Source organism: Lathyrus oleraceus, chromosome 1 (assembly GCF_024323335.1).
Source record: "Lathyrus oleraceus cultivar Zhongwan6 chromosome 1, CAAS_Psat_ZW6_1.0, whole genome shotgun sequence".
Lineage (NCBI taxonomy): Eukaryota > Viridiplantae > Streptophyta > Magnoliopsida > Fabales > Fabaceae > Lathyrus > Lathyrus oleraceus.
The window spans coordinates 30,315,714-30,342,558 of NC_066579.1; the positions used below are offsets into that span (position 1 = coordinate 30,315,714).

Genomic DNA, 26,845 nt, shown 5'->3' on the forward strand with positions numbered 1-26,845 from the left:
CAAATGATGTATGTATCTCATTATGCTGGTTCTGGATCATTTGGTTCACTGAATCCCAATCTCTACACAAATCTCCCTAACTATTTCCCAACCAATTCTTCAATGTAGCATGAGCATACTCAACTCGATTTGTTGTTGTATTTTCAATGTGTCTAACATGATTGATCCATGTACAAACAATTTTCTCCTTCACTTGATCCAAAATTGTGCTTTCAAGATATTTCAACAAATCTGGATATTTCTCGCATACCTTCCTGAAATGTATAACACTATCAGCATATAACTCTTTAGTAGAAAAATTTACTATAACATTCCATGCATCCATTATTTTTTCCACTATCACACTCGCCTTCACAATTTTTCCATCTTTGATCTTTATCTGTTTCGTCCCTACCACGGGTTTAACCCGACTTTTCACATTCTTTGTTATGTGATACCTACAAAGTAATGCATAAGAAGTAGGAAATACATTTGCAACCGAATTCATCAAAGTGGTATCGTGGTCGGTAACAATTACTTTTGGCATCTCTTCTTGGTCCTTCAACATTGCTCGACACACCTCTAAAGCCCAAGTAATATTCTCCTCTTTTTCGCTCTTTAGAAATACAAACCCGACAGAATAGGTCTTCAGTAGAGGAAACACCAACCATTTCCAATAGTTGAAGTTTGTACTTGTTGGTCTTATACGTTGAATCAATGATGAGCATAGTAAGAAACGTGTTGAACAACTTGATGGAATGAGGATGAGTCCAAAATATATCTCTAACAGTTACTCCAGCTTCGCACGTTCAGTACCTAGAAACTTAAATGTTATCATCCAAAGGTTTCAATAGTTGTTGCATTTCACTTTTATCCCCCCTTAGTGTCTTGTTATATTGGTAGCAAATATTATACGCTTGCTTGATATTTGAGATATTTTTGGGTCTTTTACGTTTTAAAGTTGCAAGTATGTTTTTCTATTGAATCAAATTCAATGTCATGTCTGAAATGTATTCCTTCTCTTTCGGCATGAGGCAACACGTAATTGGATTACCGGTTAACTTTTTACACAAGTCATGGTTATGTAAACCACATATGACATTAAATCTCCATTTCTTATTTGCCAACATATAACCTTGCAACTTAAAGGGACACTCACATTTTCTTGAACTGGTGTCCTCAGGAGGTCTACATTTCCCACTTCTTTTACATGGCATTATGACAAATACACATATTCTATCTGAATCATTATCAGATCTTCCGATTACCACACCAAATCCTAGTTTAGAGGCCTCCTTACAAATTCATTGAAGCACGTGATCACGAAATTCAAACTCTTGCTCATTTTTAAATCGGTTACCAACATCTACCTCTTTCACAACAACACTTTTGTCATCCAGAGACACAACATATTTGGGAAAAACATCAGAGTGCATCATATCTAATGAAAACAGTTACAATAAAAAAACTCAAAAACTACTAAAACTATAAACAAAGCTGAAAAAATGAGAACAAACAGGCTATGAAAATGAATCTCCGTATGAATTCATACAGAATTCAGAGATGCATCTTCAGATTCAACACATATTTTTTCAGATTAAAGAAATTTAATGTGATTAATGAGGTTTGAAATGAATGATCTTTACTTGAAATTCTAACTTCTTTTCTTCCTTTTGATGTGATAAAACACAAGAATGAAGATTTAAAGTGAAAATGTTGATTGAGAATGAAATGGATTTTTGAAAAGGGTTTGGAGTGAAAAAAAACATATGAATTTGTGATCATGCAAGTGACTACGTTTACTTATTTCAGAGATACATCTCCGTAAATACCTAACATGCAAAAGTGAAAATTATTTTAAAATCTCACCCCAAATCTCCAAAGAGTGTCTTCAGAATATCTCAAATATAAATATATTTGTTGAAAAGTGACATTCATTTGATGCATCATAAATAATTTTGAACAACCATGAAAACTGACAAAATGACAAGTGTTAAATTTGAAATCGAATCGATTCTTAAAAATACAAGGATATTAGATCTCCTAAAAGAAATTTTTATCATTCATTATAATTCTTCTCAGTAGAAATTAACTTTTAAGCATACTAATTTCATAAAAGAAGATAAATTTGAACCTCTAAATTAAATTATTTGCACACTTAATTTTTGTTGGATTGTTTTTAGAATCCAAAAGAAATATCCTCCGGTCAAAAGAAAAAACATTCTATAAATTCGGAAAGGCAAAAGAATGTCAAGATAGTTTGACGCCAGGTTTTTGGAGTGTAAAACAAAAACAACGTTAAGATTTTACTAAATAGAAAAAGATAAAGGAATTATAAAATTTAGAGAATCCAAAAACACGTAAATTGAATGTTGCAATTTGGTAGAAAAATCACCAAACAAGTCAAGTTAAGCAATCTCACATGACAGGGTTGGTGGCCATTTCTTCGATTTTACACTCTAATGCTCTTAACTATATACCCTAAAGACCATATCAGGTATACCACACCATATTATCAGTGCCTCACTGTCCTAAAGGTAACGTAAAATGTAAAAAACAATATATTTTGTTAGATTATTATCTGTTTTATTAACCAATCCAAATTTTTTGGTTCATGTTCTGTAATTACCTGAACCAAATTTTTAACACAAGCAAGAGGAAGATAGGAATCATTTTTATTTCTCTTTACAATCATGACAAATTGTAAATGACAAAATAGAAAATGGCCAAAAATTGAAAACAATTAGGAAAAAGAGAAATAAGAATGATTGAACACTTCAGGTAGGCATTTACAATTTTTGCACCAACTTTCTTATGGTTTTGAAGATGGAACATGTGTAAAAAATATTATGGCAGGACAATTAACAAGTACCTGTAAAACTCCTAGACTAATTTATCAAAATTTACATACCTATCGTACAGAGAATAGAGGGATAACCTAATTCTAAAAAAAATTCTTCACAGACCTGCAGACAATGGATGCAAAATCATATGAAAGAATATGATATCAAGAACTAGTAGACAATAATCAAAGCAGTGATAGCGAGCTATTTATACAGGTTAAGTCCAAGTAGTTTTCACAAAACTATAAGTACAGCTCTTCCATTCTAGAAGGAAGAGCATCATCATTGCATGTTATCCTTGTAGCACAACAATATACCTTTGTATCCTTCGATTTGCTCATACAGCCTCAATTCGAAGTTTCATATTAATGTGCAGGTCTAATCAAATTAATCAAAAATACTGTCACCAGAGACAGTGATCAGCAAATATAAGAGTAAGTTTATTTCTTGGTAGTAAAAAATATAGAAGTATAGCCAGTATAACAATCTAGAGTGTTTATGGAATTATATCTCTCTTTCCCCCTGTGCCGACCATTTCCTCAATATAAAATATTGATACATACAAACATCCGGCACAGGTATAAATATAAAAAAAAATTGATAGATATCGGTCAAATTATATAAATATCCAAGGATTGTAACTATGAAAGGTAAAACACTGCAAAAAGACAGTTGGAAGTTAAGAAGACTACTAAACTAACATATGAATTTATTCCTAAACCAGACCTTGAAAAGGATAATCTTGAATAGAGAATTTATTATGTTGTCAATAGCCCGCTATAGCGCAATAGCACAATACTTGTAGGGTTCAGCGTGATGCTATTGGTCTGAGAGCCTCTGTCAACAATAGCAGTTATAGCAACCCCAAACCGCTATGACAGCAGCTATTGTGTTTGCTATTAAAATTTTGGAGATAAACTCCCCAAATTCGTTTTTTTAAACTGTTGTCTTTTCTTAAGGGTATAAACTTCAGTCTGAACCCTTTGAAGAGTAATGTTATGTTCTTGCTTGCTCACAAATAATAGTTCTGTTATTCTTCCTACTTTTAGTTCATTTATATATGTATGTATGTATTATTATTAAGTTTTATTACTCAATTCTTAAGGTTTCTTAACTATTATGTATAAGTATAATCATCTCTTTAATTTTGTGTATTAGTCTATTTTTGAATATTTCTATTTACTTTGTTTATTGGATTTTAGTCTTTGCAATAGTAGTTATCTCACTTCAGCATTTTGGGGGGTCAGTTGCTAACACAAAGCTATCCGAGATTAACAACATGGAGATTTAATAACTAGTTAGTTTGTTCAAAGTTTAAGAAAGAAGTTAGAGCAAAAGAGGCTAGTTTATTACCTCTCAGATATTGATATCTCAATAGAAACTATTGAGGAAGACTTCCAACTCAGACATGATAGATGGCCAATCTACTTTATGAATACAAAAGGTAATGAAGACCAGTTTGTGTATTTATTCCAAATCAGACGAAAATATGCATAAACATTACTAAAGTAAATATATATCATTTACATAGGCTCAAGCATTCATGTTTCTCATTGCAGCAAGGTTTTCATGTCAAACACATAGCCCTTTTATTGAACACATGTATAAATAAAAGTATTCCAAAGCACAAGTCATGAATGTTGACCTAGTTTTTGGGTATTTAGAGATGTTAGGAGACAGCTATTATTTAAATCATGAGACAGATTTATATTAGGACATGATGAGAAGCCTTTAAAGTATAAAATTTTATTCAAATTTCTTCATCAATACAGCGAAATTAATCAACCAGATCTTAATCGAGCTTCAATTCTTCCCAGACCCAACAATAACGAGAATATATTCTGGTGCCTAGGGATATCATTATAAGAATGCTAACAACACACTTTTCTGGAAACTATGAAAAACATCATTTGTGATTGGTTCATTTTAAAGAAGTCAAATGAGGTCTCTACTAGTGATCACAAATGGACCAATCACATACAGTATTTTCGGAACATTGTTTATCCTTATAATGACAACAAAGTTCTTTTTTTCACTAGATGGAATAGGCTAAATGGATCAACCAGCGCCATGCCATGTATTGAGTCAAGAGATGTGTCATTTGTCTATAAATCTCTCATAATGGTTTGACTTATAGTTTTCTAAAAAACTACTCCCTCCGTTCCTTTTTAATTGTCTTTTTTTTACTTTTTACACATATCAAGAAAACTAATCATTGTTGTTACTTTTCAAACTATGATTTTTCTTTTGCCTATAATACCCCTAACTTTTAATTATTTAAATATACTATTTTCTCTCCCCCCATAATAAATAGTTAGGGGTAATTTTAACAAAACTATAATCATTACTAGTTTGAACTTTGTAAACAACAATTAAAAAGAAACATAAAATCTTCACAAAAGCGACACTTAAAAACCTTAATAAACACATATAAGAAACACCTGGTCAACCCTCCTTAATGGTGCTTCTACAGGTTTATCAACAAATATAGAAACCACCCAAGAGGAAACCATTATAAACCTTAATAAAAAACTGACATTCACATTAAAAGAAACCATAGAATTTAAGGTGGGATGCCATTTTATACTTTAACTCAATCAAATGAATACTGGATCATATATTCAGAAAATGACAGTTACTATGACCGTCTCTTGTTCTAAAGATAAATAAATCATTCTTGAGTGTTGTTTATCCCTTTTAAAGAGCCAAATAAATAAATTTTATCCATTGATCAGTAGAGCTCATTGAGAGTGTATTAAGAAGATTATCAGATTGCAAAAGCACAATCTCTAGCTTGCTTCATTCCAACTACCCAGTCTTTGCTTAATTGAAGCCTCCAACCCTTTAATTGTGTTGGGTATGAAGTGTATTGAGTTAGGCCAAAGTAGTTTTTATAAGGCTTTATATAATCCTCACACCCTTGAGCTAGCTTTTAGAGTTGAGTTAGGCCTAACCTAAATTTTAAAACATGATATTAGATTTCTATGACCAAATCGTTTAGAGCTTGATCCCTGTCGCACACATTCTAATAATAGAAGTAGATTAAATTCAGTACCAAGGTAAGTGGGCCCGTGCAGATTCTGCCTTCATTATAGTCTGCCCTAGCCGCCTAATTTGCAGCATTCGGATTGCCTTCACTGCACCCTCTAACACCTTCGTGGTGTTAGGTATAAAGGGATTAATTTAGTACCTCATTGCTTAGAGAAATGGCCTATGTAGTGTTTATAAAGTTTGGGCATCCCTCACCTCACAAGCCAGTTTTGTAAGGTTGATTTAGGAGCACCCACAAATTCTAAGAAGGGAGTATGTATATAGTTCAAAACCTATTTTTTTGTCTTCACTTAACAACTCAACAACTCAAACTTTTGGCATAGCTAGTTTAAAATTAGATTCTGAATGTAACCAATTTCACATTCTTCTGAAATCTCTTTTAGATGCATCAGGAAGGCTGAAACCTAAAATGAAATAAGATTGTCATCAAGAAAATCCTCATTACTACCTTATTCGGTTATTTTCATAAACATGTTGATGTTTCACACCTATGACTATGATCATATATTTCATTGCAGTGCTTAGCGTTTCAAATTTGCTACTATGGATGATAATTACTATTTCATGACTATTCAATCTTATTTGTGCAACTATTAGCTTGATTTTTGTAATTTCCGTTATCTTTTAGACTCCCCCTTCAATTTGTTGTACTTTTTCCTAGTATTTATACAATTGTTGAACGTGTTCAAAACTTTTTTGGGTGGTTAAGCTAATTTTTGCCTCCTTGACCATGCATGCATTAATGATACACATAATAATACTTGGATCAAAATTCTATATGATTGTATGAGGAAAATGTCAATAACAACGACCAAGAAAGTGAAATATGCAAGATAGAAAATGAAATATGTAACTTTCTGAACTATATTCCATAATATGATAAGTTTCAAGTACACCAGCATATAATATTCAAACTTCAACTGTACAATGACTAGAGGGAAGAAAAAAAGAAAAAGGAGATGGTTGCTACAACTACCTTTCAAGAGAAACAGAGAACTCCAGATCTGTCAACTGAGAGAAGAAAAGAGAAGCAACTGTGGACTCAACAATAACACAACCAATAATTTATTGTATAGGTTAATGCATCTCAACTCAAATGGAAAGGAGCATTTAGCAACTATTTAGAGGCTAAATTTCCTAAACCTAGAGAAAGTAGAAAAGATGCTAAATTTGTTCTAAGGAGAAACCTTATTCTTTGTTACCGTATCTCTTTGCAATGATAGGACGCACATCATCAGCTTCAGCCAATGTCTCTAGAAAGGGAAGTAATGACATTAGCGCACAATCTAATGGATCATCAAACCAACTCTTTATGGGAATACCATTATTCACTTGCAACCGGAAAACCTGAAATGTGTTGAGAGTGAAAGGATTAAACATCAAATGCAAATAACATATTTCTTCCCCTTCCCTATCAAGGCTAGACAGGGGGAAGGGGCAAAAGGTAGTTATTTCCTTTTGTTTGAATGTTGAAGTGAGCATAGAGGATTATTTTCCATTATAATTTAATGGGGAAGGAGGATAAACACTTTTCTTTCCCTTCTCCTCATTAGAGAATTTCCAAACAAGGGTTGAGTCAACTTTTCTTCTTTTCCCTTTCTTCACCTCTCATATAAAGTTATTACTACTCATTGTCGGAATCCCGGGTTTATTTCCCTTCTTTTTCAGAATTGGGACAAGTCAAAGCCTAATGCTCATTGCAGGATTCCCCGAGATAATAGTTATAAAGATTTAGTATATCTAGTTTTATCACTACTTTCTATGTATGTATCTAGATGTGTGTGTGTGTAGCATTATTAGGGGGGAAAATACTTGCCAAGTACCCAGAGATTCAAATTTCAAATAACATTGTCATGAGACATCAATACCTAACAGTAACTGAAAACAGCTCAAAATTAAGGAATAAAAGAAAGATTGAGACATGAACCAACAAAAGATAGTCATAGATTGTATACCTGAGGTGAATTATCAATTATGACAACTTTTGAAAGATCAACACCCAATATGGTAAGATCTTTTGTGTAATTTCCATCTGAAAACAGGCATGATTCTCGATACACTCGGCGAGAAATAAATTTTTCATCTGGATCCAATACATCAAGTAGTTGCTTTGCATATATGCTTTGGCTGGCCGTAAAAATAACTACTTCAAACATCTCTGATACTCTCTCCAAGAATGTGTGGAGGAAAGGCCTCTGTTTTACGTATACTGTGTAATCTTTCATATTGAAGAAAATGTTAAAAGTGAAATCTGCATTATCACAATGTTCCAGCGTAGAATGAACAAGGGTCTCTGCACATAAGAAAGCACGGAAGACGGCTATGGTGAATACGATTTTCAACTGTAAATACTTCAGAAGTAAAACATAGAAAAAGTGGCAAATCTTGTTATCAATGAAACAATGTTATATCATCCTGCAGAGATGTTCAAAGTTGTTGGTTGAACCAAGTGAGTTTTAAATTAATACAAAGAATTCAATTAAATTTTGTTGTATCAACTTAGTAACTTTTTCCCATCTACAAGGACAGACAAATATTGTAGCACCGACACACTTTAATATTCAACACAAGTTAATCGAGCTAGCTGATTTGATGTCATATTATTCCAAGTCTTTATTCACATTTCTTCATTCTTACCTAGACCCGAAAATTTCAACATAATATTATGGATATTCTTGAACCTTGTGAAGAAACCGCTAGTGGGGCATTTTCTCATTCCTAGTCTCCTCCATGATATCCATCTCAAATGCATAAAATCGATATACATTATACACTATTCTTATGTTAAGTAATAATTCTGTTCAGCTAATAGGGTTTAGTCCTTCAGGTAAAAAAGGAGGGAAAAAATACTCAAAATAAAAAAAAAATTGGTATGATGTGAATGATAATGTTGGGTGCTACTGCAAAAGTTAAAGCATTAATCTTCATTTATGCTAATGCTAGACTCATGGTCTAAACTAAGTAACTATGAAAACCAATCTTAACCTAAGATCCTATAAATTACTAAGATTCAACCAAGATATTATAAGATATTTTGCACATATTCTAATGCTCCCCCCTCAAGCTAAAAGTTACTAACCTTCAAGCTTGATATAAATGCACCCTTTAGAGAAAGAAAAGTAACCAAACAATGCAGTTTGGGATTGAAGAGCAGCAGAATAAGAGCACAATTAGGACAAAAGATGGGGCTAGAGACTACACTCGGAGCAAAAGTTAAGGACAAAGGCTAAAGCAAAGTGCTATTGGACTAAAATTGGGGCAAAGTGGTGTTGGACTAAAATTGGGGCAGAATACACGTGGGAGGGATAACAAAAGCCAAACTACTTCCAAAATAGTAGAGCCAATCTTTTTGGATAGTCAAGGCCAAATTGCTTCTATGATAGTGGAGACCAAAGTACTCGACTGCTTGAACAAACGACGGGGCCATAAAGAACTCAAAGGATCTTAACCAGGTTGTAGAAGAAGAAGGTAGCCCATTGAGAGTGAGCAACTGTAACATATGCATGCCATGCGAGAAGAAAGAAATTTTAAAATCTTGAAACTATTATAATAGAGTTATAGCTTCAGGGTATGTGACGAAGGAATACCACACTACTACCATGTTGAAGATATAGGGTAAATCCTTTAGGTAAAGAGGGAGGAAAGGAAATGATAAATCATATTAATATTAATATGAATGATATTTTAGGTTTTTTTACAATAGTTAAAGCACTAATTCTTATTCACGATAATATTACCACTCGTATTATTAAATACTGAAGAAAATTGTGATATTAATATATGGGGAAATATGAAATCCAATCCTATGCGAAAATCTAAGATATTATGAAATATTTCAATATATGGTAACAAATTCAAGTATTATGCAGATTCAAAATTCACTACAACTACTGCTTCAGAGCAATTAATATCAGAAATTTGTATGGACTTTTCTCAATTTCCTATTTACGGATATGAATGCAGAATAAATATCCATGAATAGCTAAAGCATCAGATTCTTATGAAACTTTTACTTGGTACAATTATTATGAACTTTATTGTTGAAATAACTGAAACAGCAATAGTTTTAGAAATACCAAGCTATGGATTGAAAAAATATATACATATATCTCTATTTTAGATTAAACACCAAAAAACTAGAAGATAAATCATCTAAAATTTATACCAATACTACATTTAGTCATTATTGATAGATTATAGTAATCAGTGGTAAACAAGTATTATAATTTCTTACCATCTAAATCAAGCACAAGGGTTACTGATTTTCTTCTTGGAGATTGCTTTGGAAATAGCGTGGGCTGGTCATTTAATTCTACTTCTGATAGTTCTGGTAAACTCTTGATAAATGACTGTGGATCAAAGCACTCTTCCTTATCCAAGTCATCTTTGACATCGGACTCCTGGTTGCAGGATCTTATCTGAGCTATAGCAGAATACAAGCTAGCACTTTCACGAACCACAATACCTTCTCCACATGACATGGTATCTGGAGTACAGCCAACTTTAGCATCATCTTCACGAGCAGGCAGGGTCGTGTACTGTTCAGAAGCACAAACCACAGATGGCTCGGTGGATCCAAAATCAGATAGGTGGTTGGTTTCACTGACATCATCATCCAATGAATTTCCACAAAAGGGTAAGCTTGTAATGATCATGTCAGAAATGTAGAAGTCGGATACATCACATGTTTCAAAGCCACATATGTTTCTTCCCTCATCAGCTCCAACTCCTTCCATGTTAGTATCACCAAAGCTCCCTATAAGACAGTTGAAGTTGTCAGAATATAAATAATAACGATGACATAGCTATGAAGTAACGGTACATAATTGTGCTGCAGTCAATTCAATCAAAACGAAACTGGAATGAACCCCCTTATCGTAAAAACTTTGATGTGAAACACGAGTGGTTTTATTATCTAGCACGGCCCCTAATGCATGATCCCTTTGGGCTTAAATCGTGGACAAACAAGACCATTCATGTTTGTGCTTAAATTTAACTTTTACTAGATTATAGGCTTGATATTGTATGAACCCAACCAACTAACCTAAAAGTCTAAGCTATTAGGTGAAAGCATGTGAATGGTTTTATAATTATATCTAGCAGGCATAAGTTCGAAAACCAAGCATATTAATTTGTCTACTAGGGAAATTAGGCTGGATTGTAAATCCCATTACTTCAAAATTTAGATATTTTATTAAAAAATAAATCATATTTTTAATCTTAGTGGTATTTTACTATTTATCTATTAGGCTCTTAAAGTCAAATTTCAGTCAAGTACAGAGCTTTTGCAAGCTTTCTTTAATTCGCTCCTACGTTTTGACTAGTCATATTTTAAAAGATGACAATCAGCTCATAGATCAACAACCACTAAGTTAGTGACTTCCATGCCTCTCATCTTTGGCTACAATCATGATATTGAGATTTAGACCAACAATCTTCTACAAACTGCTCAATACTCCCACCTCTAGAAAGAATTTAACTCTGGTATGATTTTAAATTGGCTTCTTCTCCACGAATCCCATTTCTTTATTTTTCTAAAATTTATCAAGTGGGCCGATCTGATTTCTCTGGCAAGAAGCATCAAATTTAGCCCATCAAATCCAAATGCAGTAATAAGTCCGGCTTTTTATTTATCTAAGATTAATCAAACTTAGGAAAGAAATTCATACAGAGCAAGTTTAGGTTATATGCAGAGTCAACTCACAGAAGTTATTAAGAAACAATAGAGTTGTTTTCAAATTAAAAAAACAAATAAGAGAATATTACGATAATTCTCTTTCAGAGTGTCATGGATACATTACAAGCAAGCAAAGAACACACAAATAAGAGTTTTCATACCTGTACCTTTTTCAGTGTAATGTTGTGAATGGACTTCGATGGGCTCAAAAGCAGGAGAAAAAATTGTTTCTAAGTTCTCTGTACAGGGATTGGTTAGTTCCTAGAAAAGAAAAAAGGAAAGAGTTATGGCAATCATGAATTACAGAAAAGTTTAAATGTCATGGAAACAGGTATAGAGTATATAATAATGTTTCAACAGAAAACTAAACTAAAACTTGAAGCATCTACAAGCATCTATCTAGTTGATGGAGCGGTCATTGATGAATAGCAGCTAAGGCACGAAAAAAGTGGACAGATGCAATCTTGGCAACTGGATAGAAGGTATCTCCATTGTCAAGGCCAAAGATCTGTGTGTAATGTGTCTCCTTTCGCTACAAGACAAGCTTTTAGGCGGTCAATCTTTCCATCGGGCCCAATTTTAACTATGCGTCTCTTTACTCAAATCACACTATTTGTATTTATAATAGTTTTACAATTAATACATATAATATTAATGATGATCTACAGATTTACTTAATTCTAACATTCAGTAACATTTTTAATTTTTACTTAATTCTGACATTAACCAACATTCTTAATTTGTGCGCAATTAGTCATTTTGGCTTAAAGTCCAAAGAGAGTACTTCAATAAGGATAAGTTATGGGCCATTTTAGAAAGGCATGCTTAGCAAATTGTGAATGCATTATCTCGAGGATCACATTTATATAGGGTCATATTAAACAAGACTCCTCCTATTTGTGACTAACGTGGGTTGTCTTGATCATTGCAGTAACTAACACCAAGGTATTAGCAGGACAAACGAAAAAGTAAACTTCCAATAAATAAATATCTAATCAAATACAACAACAAAACTTCACCATTCTTCTCAGGATAGAGGAACATACAGAAAATTGGTGTTGGGAGTCAGAGTTTTCATAATGCAAATGTTCTTTGCCATCATTAGATTGATCAGTTGCAACGTCTTTGGGCAGCATCCTTGAAGAAACTATAGAAAAACAGCAAGATTTATCAAACGCGTAGAATCAAAAGAATGCCAATTTAAAAACACCCATAAATCAAGGAAGATTGTAAGTAACAGAAAGTGATACTATCTACTACCACAGAATTGACATGAACTATATCAAAAAAGAAAATTAACTGGCAAAAAAATTTTAAAAATTAAGGAACCTGGCCACTCTACTCAATTAAAAAATTAAGTATTAGTGTTTTTTATGATAGGAAGATTATAAAAGAAAAAAACAATTTTCTCTACTGCATATTTAATAATCAAAAGATTTTTCAGATAAACCCCAAATAATGATTTAACAACTGCATTTCAATCATATTTTGGAAACCTGATCCGGATATTCTGATACCGAGCAGCTAAATCTTAGATCCTGTTTTTTTAATTATGACAGAAGAACAAAATTTTGACCCTATAGAAACCTTAAGGCTAGAGACTCAGAACTACCTTAAAGTTCAGAGCAGAAACCAAATTTGAAAATTCAACTCGATGATAAATTCATAATTACATCTCACATTACAGTAAGCTCTTTTACGTCCTCTTCTAATTGGCTCCAAAGCTTCAACTCTCCTGACCAAGGCAAAGACTGATAAACCAATTGTCTAAGCGGGGATTTTATTTTATTTTTATTAAACGTGCTATCTGTATTTCTCTCTGGCCCTGGATGTGTGCCGTATTATGAGAGATTGACATTAAGACCTATAGAACAATTTGTGAGTAAGTGTAGGGGTGCGGCAACCTATGCAGAAGAATCTTGACATAATAACAAGATCATCTGAGAAGATTCAGATTCCTAAACAACATGTATAAGTATATAAATGATGATAAATTGACTTTTCCTGGTAGAATGTCAAAAGGCGTGTATTTGATTAGATCAAACTTCCTTTATTAATTATGATACAAATTAAGACAAAATATCCCAGGGAAATCACCAATAAAGGTTCTATCGCTAGCTTAAAATCAGTAATGAAAGCTCCGAATCAGTTGCATAGATCGTAAGAACAAATGAGGCAAAAACACAAAATTTACTAGTAAGAATTATTTTTACATAGATACATTGACAGAAACATCAAAGAAATATTAATTTAAGCCATCACAAGTAGCTTCTTACCATTTATACAATTTTGAATAGTTGTGTCGATCTCTACCTCTTGAGCAGAAATCACAATTTTAGAACATGAGTTTTTGGAAATTACTTTCGATTTTGGACAGATTTGAAGATCATTTCTCTCTGCCAAACAGCTCGCACTTACTTTGCTCTTCATATTTAGGGATGGCATTTGATTTGTGCTTATAATCGGTACAACAATCTTGCTTGCGGCACATTTGTGTGGAACCAAGGTCCCTCTTGACAGTCAAAGCAAGCAGCAGAGTCTGTTGTACAAAAAATACCAAATTATGAATTATATAATCGGTAGGACTAAATAATTTGTTAAAAATTTTATTGATTTATATATATCAACAATTCGAGCCGATTATACTCATTTATCTCGACTAGGGCATTTAAATAACTTATAATTCTTTGTTCAAAATAATCCATCTACAAAAACACTTAAAAAAAACCATAAAAATTGACTAATTCACACACCAAATCTAGAGTCAACCTAGAAAGCTATCATAACAAACCGAACCAGAAACTACTGAATAATCTAACAAGTATAATTTGCAGTTACGCAGCAGAATAAGCTATTATAACTAACAATTATAACAAACAGTTCAAAGATCAAACAAACAAAAAAGAATAGCACTGAAAACAAAAAGAAACTGCAATTTTGCTGAACAATGTTACGAAGTCAGTGAAATTCAATAAGAGATTGATTACCTCTGCTAACAACGGAACCAACCACTTTCTCTCTCTAGTTTCTCTCTCTAGAAATCCATTGATTTACAGTTCCGCGAGTCAGAGAGGACTGAAAAAAAGAGAGATGGTTACTCTATCTATGTTTGGTGATGCTTTTGACGGCTGGGATGATATCTATTGATTCGACCATTTGAAAAGTGACACGTGGCGCGTGGAACCAGCTAAGGAAGACGCGTCGACACGTGCTGCTTCGCGGAAAGAGAGGTAAATTTGATTACACACCAGGATGGGGGCGCTGTCATACGCGCATTATAAAGTGCGTGGGAGTCACTCTCGATTTTTATTCAGCTTGGGATGCTTTTGACCTTTGAAGTCTAAGGCACAGTTTATTTGTGGTTCTTTTTGTGGCCGTTAGTGAAGTTTAAGGTCCACTTCGTTCAACACTTGGCAATTTATCAAAAGTTTTAAAAAAAAATTGATTTTTCTATTTTTTTTTCTTAACTTAATATTTTTCTTAGTTCTCACATTAAATGATTATGATTTAAAAATTATTTTTAATATTTTTTTATAGAATAAATTAATGATTAATAATTTTATTAATTTTAAAAATAAAAAATTAATTAAAAATTCAAAAAAAAAATTAGATTTGATAAAAAAAAATCCTCTAAAACCAACGACATTATATTATTTATTTCATTCAAAAATTGTTTAAAGTTATTCTAATTTTTCTTCTTAAAAGTTAGAGAATTTTGGTCTTAGCCCGGTATGTGATATTACAATTATCTATAAATAAACTATGAATAGCTAAGTTATATAAACAGTAATAATATTTTTTTAAAATTCGATGTGGGACTTTGATAATAAGCAAAGTTAATAGGACATTTTCAGGATGAAGACCTTGTTGTTTTCTCGGAGGTTCGTGGTATGAAAGAGTTGAATAACGAAAAGGCAAGAAAGATCAAAAATGGTATAGATATTCATTCAATCTCGAAGAAGACACAATAAATTATCGTGTCTATGAAAAATGTAGTATTGTCACACATATCAAACAACCAAATATTTTGAACTTCAAACCATTAAAAGAAGCACTCAATTTCTTAAATTATCATTCAATTATTTAGATTTTGGACCATTTTTATAATATTTGCAGTTCTCCTAAGTATTGTAGTATTGCAAGTTCTTCATTTGTGTGTTCAACAATATATCTAAATGGCTTTCATACCTTGAGGCAATGTTATAAGTTTTCAAAATAGTTCCTAGATATGCTAGATTTGTATGTTTTTGGATAGCTTTTAAAATACTAAACCTCTTGGAGAATATCATGTTTTAACTTTTTCTTCTCCATATTTTGAGATATTGGATCGAACTCTAGTATGATCGAAGGGTAGCTTCTTGGTTTGAGAATCTGACAGGATCATTAGCATGTCTTCGAAGTATGTTAGGATTGTTAGCATGTCAAATTGGGCATGTTTGTTATGCCTAATTGTTTTAAGTTAGCTTGTGTAATGGGTATGTGTGTAAAAGTACATTAGTTTAGTGTGTTAGTTTTTTTATAAATAGCATAATACTTTCTCATCATTGTATAACGCAAATCCTAATTAGGGTAAGAGATGTTATTTGTTATTCTGTAACACTTGTAATCTTGAAACAAAGAGAAAGTAAAGATAGCAGTTTATAACCAACTTGTTGTGTTATTCTTGCTTCCCTTTTTTATACCCTTGTGAGTTTCTTACCTGTCAAAAAACTGATTATACTTTGTTATTCTGGTACCATTTTCATAACAAATTGGTGTAGTGAGCATCGAGAAGATGTCATCAACAAAGTATGAGATTGAAAAGTTCACCAGAGTGAACGATCTCGGTCTATGGCGCTTGGAGATGAAAGCCTTATTGGTTCAGCAAGGTTGTTTAGAAGCGTTGAAGAGAGTTGAAGCCATGGACGATACATTAATGGACAAAGAAAAAATGACTATGGTAGAGAAATCTCACAACGCTATCTTATTTAGTCTGGGTGATAAGGTTCTTAGACAAGTTTCAAAGGAGACGACGGCGTCAGGGTTATGGGTGAAACTCAAAATTTTGTACAAGACAAATTCGTTGGTCAATCGCCTATACTTGAAGAAAGCTATATATTCATTCAAGATGAGTGAAGACAAAGTTCTGGCTGAGTAGTTGGATATGTTCAACAAGTTTATTCTTGATCTTGAAAATATCAATGTCAAGATTGAGGATGAAGATCAAGCATTGTTTCTATTATGTGTTTTGCCCAAATCACATGCTCACTTCAAAGAAACTCTCTTGTATGGAAGAGAGTCTCTGGCCTTTGAAAAAGTTCAATCAAAGTTGTATTCTAAGGACTTGAATGAACAAAAGGAGCACAAGCCATCTTCGACTGGTGAGGCTTGTTGGTTAAGGCGAAATTCACAAAGAGAGATGGAAAGTTCGACAAGAAGAAGGGTAAAAGTCAACAAAAGTCTTATAGTGGTGATTCATCTGGTATTCGATGTTATCATTGTAAGAAGGAGGGTTGTACAAGAAAAGTGTTCCCTAACGCCTGAAAGATCATAGAGGTAAGGATAATTGCAACGCAACCATTATTCAAGATGATTTCGGTGTATCTCTTATTCTTGTGGTTTCAAGTGGCGACTCAAGTAAAGAGTGGATTATGGACTCAGGTTGCACTTGGCACATGACTCCTGTTGTACCCCAAAATTTTCCCTCCATTTTTTCACCTTCCCATCCAACCACTTGACTTGGGGATCAGTTACATACATTAACAATTCATTCATATGCATCATTATTCCATTAGTGGATCACCATAGATTCAAAACTCTTGGCTCGTGGAGCTAAGGTTTGTATGTGGAATCATTTCAAAAGTATGACTTGGACTCTCATTAAACCATAGGGGATGTAAGACCCTAATTTATAGATGGTGGAAATATGAATACAATAAGGTGATATCTAAGCAATCTTCAGAGGTCTTCAAAACCCCAAATCTTGATGATATGATGATGGATCCTATGGAGTTTCTCTAGGCCTTGTCTTGACCATCAAAACCCTGGTGAGGGATCATACATTAGAAGACTTGTTGATGAAGCATCCGGTTTGATTCAAAAGCCTTGATTGGGGAACTAGGCCTCACCAAAACCCTAATCAAGGAGGGAATGATCTTGATGGACTTTGTGGCTTGACTTTCCATCTGGTGACATCTAAAACCCTAAATGCATCCGCCTTTCACCCATTGATTGATTAGTACCACCTTGATCCTTGTCCCCCACAATCTCTTGTCTTGGCCCAAGCCTTGGTACCATAGCTTCCATTCTTGGCTCCATCCATGCCATTTCATCTGATCACCTCAAATACTTGGTCTACTCTTGGTTTGGTTTTCATTTGGTCTTTGGTATTGAATTCAATCCATGTCTTGTTATTGGTGCATGCATGGCCTTATCTACCCAAACCACTAAAGTCTATTGTATCTCAATCCAAATGGTGGTCAAGTCAATTTATTCATGTTCAAGCCTTAGTTTTATTTCATCAAGTCATAGTTATGTTCCTGATTCATGTAATGTGTTTATTCCATCTACAAGTCAAGTCATGTTCATTTTATTTCAAAATCAAGCATACATGTACAAAGAGAAAACCATTTTCAAACCATTTTCAATCCATTTCAAACTAATTCCAAATCAATTTGAATCCATTTTTAGCCATTATAATCCATTACATGAAAAAATATATATTTTTACAACTTTGACCAAGGGTTGACTTTGGTCAACCGTTGACTTTTTTGTCAACTTTGACCAAAGTCAACTCATCCATTTTTGACCACCTAAGACCTAATCTAACCCATTTTGCCTTGACTCACCATCCAAGAGTCATGTTTGATGTGTTTGGCTTTGTTTATTCATTTCCAAGTAACTTGGCTCATTTTCAACTTCATGCCCACCATGCCATGACTTGGATCTTTTGCCTTGCCGACCAATTTCTACCTTGCCAAACAGGTCATGCATTCATCACAACCAAGCATCATAATCACATAAGCCAATATTACACACACATTGTCTAATTGGACAAAAGAAGACACATGAGTTTGGCTTTGAAACTCACCATGACAAGCCTTACTTTTACATCTTACCATCATCTTGCAACAGCCTGCAAAAAAAACAATTGGCACACTATCAAGTAGAAACAGGCCAGTGATGCATCTATTGTAACACCCCGATAATAATAAAATAATTATTTAAATTGAGTTAATAATTTATTTATTAATTTAATTAAATAATTGGAAATTTTATTATTATTATTATTGGAAAATATATATATGTTGGAAATAAGGAAAAGAGCCCATTTTTGGAGTAAAAAGTTTTTTTACGTGAAAAACCAGAGAAGCGATCGTGAAAGAGGAAAAGGGCAAGAGGCAGAGCAAGAGGAAGAAGGTTGGAGAAGAGAAGAGCTTGGAGCTTGAGATTCGCCGGATTAATCAGGTAAGGGGGGTTTATCGTCGATTAATGGGTATTATGGGATAATATGTAATGGGTAGTGATAAGCCGTTAATTTGACCCTAATTGGGATTGTTGATGCTGAAGAATTGAATTGGATAAATTGTATTTAGACTGTAATTGAATCTGTGTTTGGGTTAGTGGTGAAATTCCGAACGTATAGCTTTTTACGGAATCGGAATCGGAGGTCCGGAAGTCCTCCAACGGCGGAAAATGCGGAGAATTCTGCATTCTGCCTTGTGTTAGCGCAGGAACTGCTGTTTTGTCTGCGTTAACCGGTTAACCCAGGGTGTTAACCGGTTAACACTGGTTTGAATTGTGAAAAGGTGCTGTTTTGCCTGCGTTAATCGGTTAACCCAGGGCGTTAACCGGTTAACACTGTTGCGTTTTGCCAGAAAATGTGTTTTTGCCTGCGTTAACCGGTTAACCCAGGGCGTTAACCGGTTAACACTGTTGCAGAGTGGAAAAATTGGCTTTTTAATGTTGTGTACGTAATTGAGAGTTGGCCTATGTTGGCGTATGATGTAATAGGGATTATTTCCCGCTGTTTTGAGCAGTATAGGTATTAGTAGAATGTGCTAATACTGTGTTTAATTGATTTACATGATAATGATGTGTTGATACATGTGTTGATGATGTATGATGGTATGCATAATGATGTGAATGTATGTATTATGCATGTATGTGTGAATGGACTGTTGTATGGCTTAGAGTGTGAGCATATGTCCGTTGTGAATTGTTGTTGATGCTGCATTGCTAGATGATTAGCGTGCATAGCATAGCCTTTGGGGCTGTAGCTAATTCCCATGGTGAGGAATTAGTGAGTGAATCATTGTGGATTTGTTGTTGATGTTTGCATGCTAGATGATTAGTGTGCATAGTCTAGCCTTCGGGGCTGTAGCTAATTCCCATGGTGAGGAATTAGTGAGTGAGTCACTAGGTCTCAGATGAGTGGGACTAGTGAGCTTAGTAGCCGTATCTGGAGGGATCGGTGAGCTTGAACTATATGTTCAAGAATAGTCGGTACCGCATGTGTGGAGTCTCATTGCATAATGTATGTATGGCGTATAATATGAATGGATGTATTCCAATATTATACGTGTGTTTGTGTTGTTATGGAGTATGATTTGAGATTATACTTGTGCTTTACATTGGTGTTGAGTATGATGTTGAGCTGATGTGCTGTTACTGATTGTATGTTGCGATTAGGGTGATTACTGTGTTAAATTACTTAACATGACATTATATTCTATAATGCTTATTATATTGATTGAGGAACTCACCCTTACAACTATTTTTCAGGTAACGAGAAATGAGTTGAGTAGAAGCGAATGCTTGGAGTCTAGTGTAGTCTCCTTAGTGGGTCGTGCTCTGATAGATGTAACATCGGGATGGGATGTTTTATGTTGTTGAATAATTTACATGTGAATGTTACATGTTTTACATGATTGAGGAGATCTCTATCCGCTGCGTTTTATGCAAATGTTTATGTTTTGAATTAATAAAAGAGCATGACCGTTATATTGTTGAATGGTGTGAATAATTGTGTGACACCCTTGAATGGCATAATTACTCTGAATTGATATATGTTTATTATTTTAATTAAATATTTGGGGTATTTTAGAAGGGTGTTACATTAGTGGTATCAGAGCATAGTCGGTCGAGTCGAGTCGTAATTATTCTGTTTCCCCTGTACGGGATAGGTGTTGTGTAACCCTATCAGTACTCATTGTTTTAGTTTGTTGGGTTTTCAGAATAGAGATGGCTGGAAGAGGTAGAGATGATGCTGCGATTGCTGAGGCTCTGGGTATGCTAGCTGGAGTACTTGGAGGAAATCCGAATGTTGTGGGAATGGGAGCTGCTCGTCAACTGAGTGAGTTCCAGAAGAACAATCCTCCAATGTTCAAGGGAGCATACGATCCAGATGGCGCTCAGAAGTGGTTGAAGGAGATCGAGAGAATCTTCCGAGTAACTGAGTGTGCCGATAACCAGAAGGTCAGGTTCGGTACGCATATGCTGTCAGAGGAAGCTGATGATTGGTGGGTTGCTACCCGCACTGAGTTGGAAACTGCTGGGAATGCTGAGATCACTTGGGCTGTGTTCAGAGAGAGATTCCTGAGGAAGTACTTTCCAGAAGATGTCAGAGGAAAGAAAGAGATAGAGTTCTTAGAGTTGAAGCAGGGTAACAGGTCTGTTACTGAGTATGCTGCTAAGTTCATAGAGCTGTCGAAGTATTATACTCCCTATAATGAGGCTGCTGGAGAATTTTCGAAATGTGTGAAGTTTGAGAACGTGTTGCGTCCCGAGATCAAACAGGCTATTGGATATCAGCGGATCAGAGTGTTTTCTGACTTGGTTGACTGTTGCAGGATTTTTGAACAGGATTCCAAAGCCAGAGCAGAGAGCTATCAGCAGAGGGTTGATAGGAAAGGCAAGAATCAGAATGATCGTGGAAAACCGTATGTAGCTGGAAAAGGTTTCCAGAAGCAGAGTGGGATGAAGAGGCCTAGTGGGGGAGACTTTAGTGCTCCTGTTAAGTGTTATAGATGTGGTCGGGCTGGACATCGTGTCCATGAGTGTACCAGTGCTGAGATGAAGTGTTTCAAGTGTGGAAAAGGTGGTCATTTGGCTGCAGAGTGTCGGTTGAAGACTGTAACTTGTTTCAACTGTGGAGAGTTGGGTCATATCAGTCCACAGTGTCCTAAGCCGAAGAAAGAGAACCAGTCAGGAGGCAAGGTCTTTGCTTTATCGGGTTCTGAGACTTCTGCAGATGATCGCTTGATCAGAGGTACGTGTTATATTAATGGCTTTCCTCTTGTAGCTATTATTGACACCGGTGCTACTCATTCCTTTATATCTTTGGATTGTGCTGTGAAACTTAAGTTAGAAATATCTGAGATGCATGGTAGTATGGTGATTGATACTCCTGCAAAGGGTTCAGTGACTACTACTTCAGTTTGCTTGAGTTGTCCTTTGAGTATTTTTGGTAGAGACTTTGGGATAGACCTTGTGTGTCTTCCACTAGTGCAGATTGATGTGATCTTGGGAATGAACTGGTTGGTGTTTAACCGAGTTTCTATCAACTGTTTTGATAAGACTGTGATATTTCCTGAGAGTGAGGAAGGAAAGAGTTTGTTTCTATCAGCAAGGCAGGTGAATGAGGAAGTAGCAGATGGGGCAGAGTTGTTTATGCTGTTAGCGACTTTAGAGGCTAAAGATAAACTGGTGATTGGCGATCTAGCCGTGGTGTGTGATTTTCCTGATGTGTTTCCCGAAGAAGTGAATGAATTACCGCCAGAGCGTGAAGTTGAGTTCTCGATTGATTTGGTACCTGGTACTAGACCGATATCGATGGATCCGTATCGTATGTCTGCTGTTGAGTTAGCTGAATTGAAGAGTCAGCTGGAAGATCTGTTGGATAAGAAGTTTATTCGTCCGAGTGTGTCACCGTGGGGTACACCAGTGTTATTGGTTAAGAAGAAAGAAGGTACTATGAGGTTGTGTGTGGACTACAGGCAACTGAATAAAGTGACGATCAAGAATCGGTATCCTTTGCCGAGGATTGATGATTTGATGGATCAGTTGGTTGGTGCAAGTGTGTTCAGCAAGATAGATTTGAGATCTGGGTATCATCAGATACGTGTGAAAACTGAGGATATTCAGAAGACTGCTTTCAGGACAAGGTATGGGCATTATGAGTATTCTGTAATGCCTTTTGGTGTGACTAATGCGCCTGGAGTATTCATGGAGTATATGAATAGAATTTTCCATCCATACCTAGACCAGTTTGTTGTGGTGTTTATTGATGACATTTTGGTGTATTCGAAATCTGAAGAAGAGCATGCTGAGCATTTGAGAGTGGTTTTAGAAGTTCTCCGAGAAAAGAAGTTATTTGCTAAACTCTCTAAATGTGAATTTTGGTTAGAGGAGGTTAGTTTTCTTGGTCATGTGATTTCAAGAGGTGGCGTTGCTGTTGATCCTTCTAAGATAGAAGCGGTATCTAAGTGGGAAGCTCCGAAGTCTGTTGCTGAGATTCGAAGTTTTCTTGGTTTGACTGGTTATTATAGGAAGTTCATTGAGGGATTTTCTAAGTTGGCGTTACCGTTGACGATGTTGACTAGAAAGGGCCAAGCGTTTGTTTGGGACTCCAAATGTGAAGAAGGTTTCCAAGAGTTAAAGAGAAGGTTAACTAGTGCTCCTATTCTGATATTACCGAGTCCGTCGGAACCATTTGAGGTTTACTGTGATGCTTCATTGTTGGGTTTGGGTGGTGTGTTGATGCAGAATAAGCAGGTTATAGCTTATGCTTCGAGACAGCTGAGGGTTCATGAGAGGAACTATCCGACGCACGATTTAGAGTTGGCAGCTGTGGTGTTTGTTCTGAAGTTATGGAGGCATTATTTGTACGGGTCAAGATTTGAAGTTTTCAGTGACCATAAAAGTTTAAAGTATTTGTTTGATCAGAAAGAACTGAATATGAGACAGAGGAGATGGTTAGAATTTCTGAAGGATTATGACTTTGGTTTGAATTACCATCCGGGTAAAGCAAACGTAGTAGCTGATGCATTGAGTCGGAAATCATTGCATATGTCTATGTTAATGGTTAAGGAATTGGATTTGATTGAGCAGTTTAGAGACTTGAGTTTGGTGTGTGAGAGTACTCACAATAGTGTTAAATTGGGAATGTTGAAATTAACAAGTGGTATTCTGGATGAGATCAGAGAGGGTCAGAAATCCGATGTGTTTTTGGTTGATAAGTTGACTTTAGTGAATCAAGGCCAAGGTGGTGAATTCAGAGTTGATGAGAATGGTGTTTTGAAATTTGGTAGTCGGGTGTGTATTCCGGATGTTACTGAGCTTAAGAAGAGTATTCTTGAGGAAGGACATCGTAGTGGCTTGAGTATTCATCCTGGAGCTACGAAGATGTATCATGATTTGAAAAAGTTATTTTGGTGGCCGGGAATGAAGAAAGAAATTGCGAGTTTTGTTTATTCCTGTTTGACTTGTCAGAAGTCAAAGATTGAGCATCAGAAGCCGTCTGGGCTAATGCAACCGTTGGCTATTCCAGAGTGGAAGTGGGATAGTATCAGTATGGATTTTGTTTCTGGTTTACCGAGGACAAGTAAGAATTTTGAAGCTATTTGGGTGATTGTGGATAGATTGACGAAGTCGGCTCATTTCATTCCGATCAGAATGGATTATCCGTTAGAGAGATTAGCCGAGTTGTATATTGAGAAGATTGTAAGTTTGCATGGTATTCCGTCTAGTATTGTTTCGGATAGAGATCCTAGATTTACATCGAAGTTTTGGGAAGGTTTGCAGAGGGCTTTGGGAACTAAGCTGAGATTGAGTTCTGCATATCATCCGCAGACTGATGGTCAGACTGAGAGGACGATTCAGTCATTAGAGGATCTTTTGAGAGCTTGTGTTTTGGAAAAGGGAGGTACTTGGGATTGTTATTTGCCTTTGATTGAGTTTACCTACAACAATAGTTTTCATTCAAGCATTGGTATGACACCGTTTGAAGCTTTGTATGGTAGGAGATGTCGGACGCCTTTATGTTGGTATGAGTCCGGTGAGAGTGCTGTGGTTGGACCGGAGATTGTTCAACAGACTACGGAAAAGATTAAGATGATTCAGGAGAAGATGAGAATTGCTCAGAGTCGTCAGAAGAGTTATCACGACAAGAGGAGGAAGTCACTTGAGTTCCAAGAGGGAGATCATGTGTTTCTTCGTGTTACTCCGATAACTGGTGTTGGTCGAGCTTTGAAGTCGAAGAAGTTGACACCTCGATTTATTGGTCCTTATCAGATTTTGGAAAGGATAGGGGAGGTAGCCTATCGTGTCGCTTTACCGCCGTCGCTTGCGAATTTGCATGAGGTTTTTCATGTGTCTCAGTTGAGGAGGTACATTCATGATCCGTCGCATGTAGTCCAAGTAGATGATGTACAGGTGAGAGATAACCTGACTGTTGAAACATCACCTATGAGGATTGAGGATCGAGAGTTGAAGCAGTTGCGGGGTAAAGAGATTGCCTTGGTGAAGGTAGCTTGGGGAGGACCAGCAGGTGGCAATGTGACTTGGGAACTGGAGAGTAAGATGAAGGAGTCTTACCCAGAGTTGTTCGCTTGAGGTATGTTTTCGAGGACGAAAACTCTTTTAGTGGGGGAGAGTTGTAACACCCCGATAATAATAAAATAATTATTTAAATTGAGTTAATAATTTATTTATTAATTTAATTAAATAATTGGAAATTTTATTATTATTATTATTGGAAAATATATATATGTTGGAAATAAGGAAAAGAGCCCATTTTTGGAGTAAAAAGTTTTTTTACATGAAAAAGCAGAGAAGCGATCGTGAAAGAGGAAAAGGGCAAGAGGCAGAGCAAGAGGAAGAAGGTTGGAGAAGAGAAGAGCTTGGAGCTTGAGATTCGCCGGATTAATCAGGTAAGGGGGGTTTATCGTCGATTAATGGGTATTATGGGATAATATGTAATGGGTAGTGATAAGCCGTTAATTTGACCCTAATTGGGATTGTTGATGCTGAAGAATTGAATTGGATAAATTGTATTTAGACTGTAATTGAATCTGTGTTTGGGTTAGTGGTGAAATTCCGAACGTATAGCTTTTTACGGAATCGGAATCGGAGGTCCGGAAGTCCTCCAACGGCGGAAAATGCGGAGAATTCTGCATTCTGCCTTGTGTTAGCGCAGGAACTGCTGTTTTGTCTGCGTTAACCGGTTAACCCAGGGTGTTAACCGGTTAACACTGGTTTGAATTGTGAAAAGGTGTTGTTTTGCCTGCGTTAACCGGTTAACCCAGGGCGTTAACCGGTTAACACTGTTGCGTTTTGCCAGAAAATGTGTTTTTGCCTGCGTTAACCGGTTAACCCAGGGCGTTAACCGGTTAACACTGTTGCAGAGTGGAAAAATTGGCTTTTTAATGTTGTGTACGTAATTGAGAGTTGGCCTATGTTGGCGTATGATGTAATAGGGATTATTTCCCGCTGTTTTGAGCAGTATAGGTATTAGTAGAATGTGCTAATACTGTGTTTAATTGATTTACATGATAATGATGTGTTGATACATGTGTTGATGATGTATGATGGTATGCATAATGATGTGAATGTATGTATTATGCATGTATGTGTGAATGGACTGTTGTATGGCTTAGAGTGTGAGCATATGTCCGTTGTGAATTGTTGTTGATGCTGCATTGCTAGATGATTAGCGTGCATAGCATAGCCTTTGGGGCTGTAGCTAATTCCCATGGTGAGGAATTAGTGAGTGAATCATTGTGGATTTGTTGTTGATGTTTGCATGCTAGATGATTAGTGTGCATAGTCTAGCCTTCGGGGCTGTAGCTAATTCCCATGGTGAGGAATTAGTGAGTGAGTCACTAGGTCTCAGATGAGTGGGACTAGTGAGCTTAGTAGCCGTATCTGGAGGGATCGGTGAGCTTGAACTATATGTTCAAGAATAGTCGGTACCGCATGTGTGGAGTCTCATTGCATAATGTATGTATGGCGTATAATATGAATGGATGTATTCCAATATTATACGTGTGTTTGTGTTGTTATGGAGTATGATTTGAGATTATACTTGTGCTTTACATTGGTGTTGAGTATGATGTTGAGTTGATGTGCTGTTACTGATTGTATGTTGCGATTAGGGTGATTACTGTGTTAAATTACTTAACATGACATTATATTCTATAATGCTTATTATATTGATTGAGGAACTCACCCTTACAACTATTTTTCAGGTAACGAGAAATGAGTTGAGTAGAAGCGAATGCTTGGAGTCTAGTGTAGTCTCCTTAGTGGGTCGTGC

The 26,845-nt window shown here is 35.6% G+C and overlaps 1 protein-coding gene across 5 annotated transcripts; it reads right to left on the minus strand.

Moving 5' to 3' along the window:
* Positions 1 to 2,722: 2,722 nt before the first annotated feature.
* Positions 2,723 to 14,689, minus strand: LOC127079220 (uncharacterized). 5 transcript variants are annotated; one of them, XR_007787912.1, is made up of 9 exons: positions 14,538 to 14,689; positions 13,827 to 14,089; positions 12,597 to 12,697; positions 11,712 to 11,811; positions 10,108 to 10,629; positions 7,829 to 8,166; positions 6,850 to 7,220; positions 4,176 to 4,246; positions 2,723 to 2,945 (listed from the first exon to the last, which is right to left on the minus strand). XR_007787912.1 is itself a non-coding variant. In XM_051019765.1 (7 exons), exons 2-7 carry the CDS (start codon positions 13,993 to 13,995, stop codon positions 7,062 to 7,064), a joined length of 1,383 nt encoding a protein of 460 aa, XP_050875722.1. In that variant the 5' UTR covers positions 13,996 to 14,089; positions 14,538 to 14,689; the 3' UTR covers positions 6,715 to 7,061. The 5 variants fall into 5 exon arrangements, 2 of the variants coding, with proteins under 2 accessions (XP_050875722.1, XP_050875611.1); XR_007787917.1 differs by having other exon boundaries at positions 4,176 to 4,249; XR_007787920.1 differs by lacking the exon at positions 4,176 to 4,246.
* Positions 14,690 to 26,845: the final 12,156 nt, after the last annotated feature.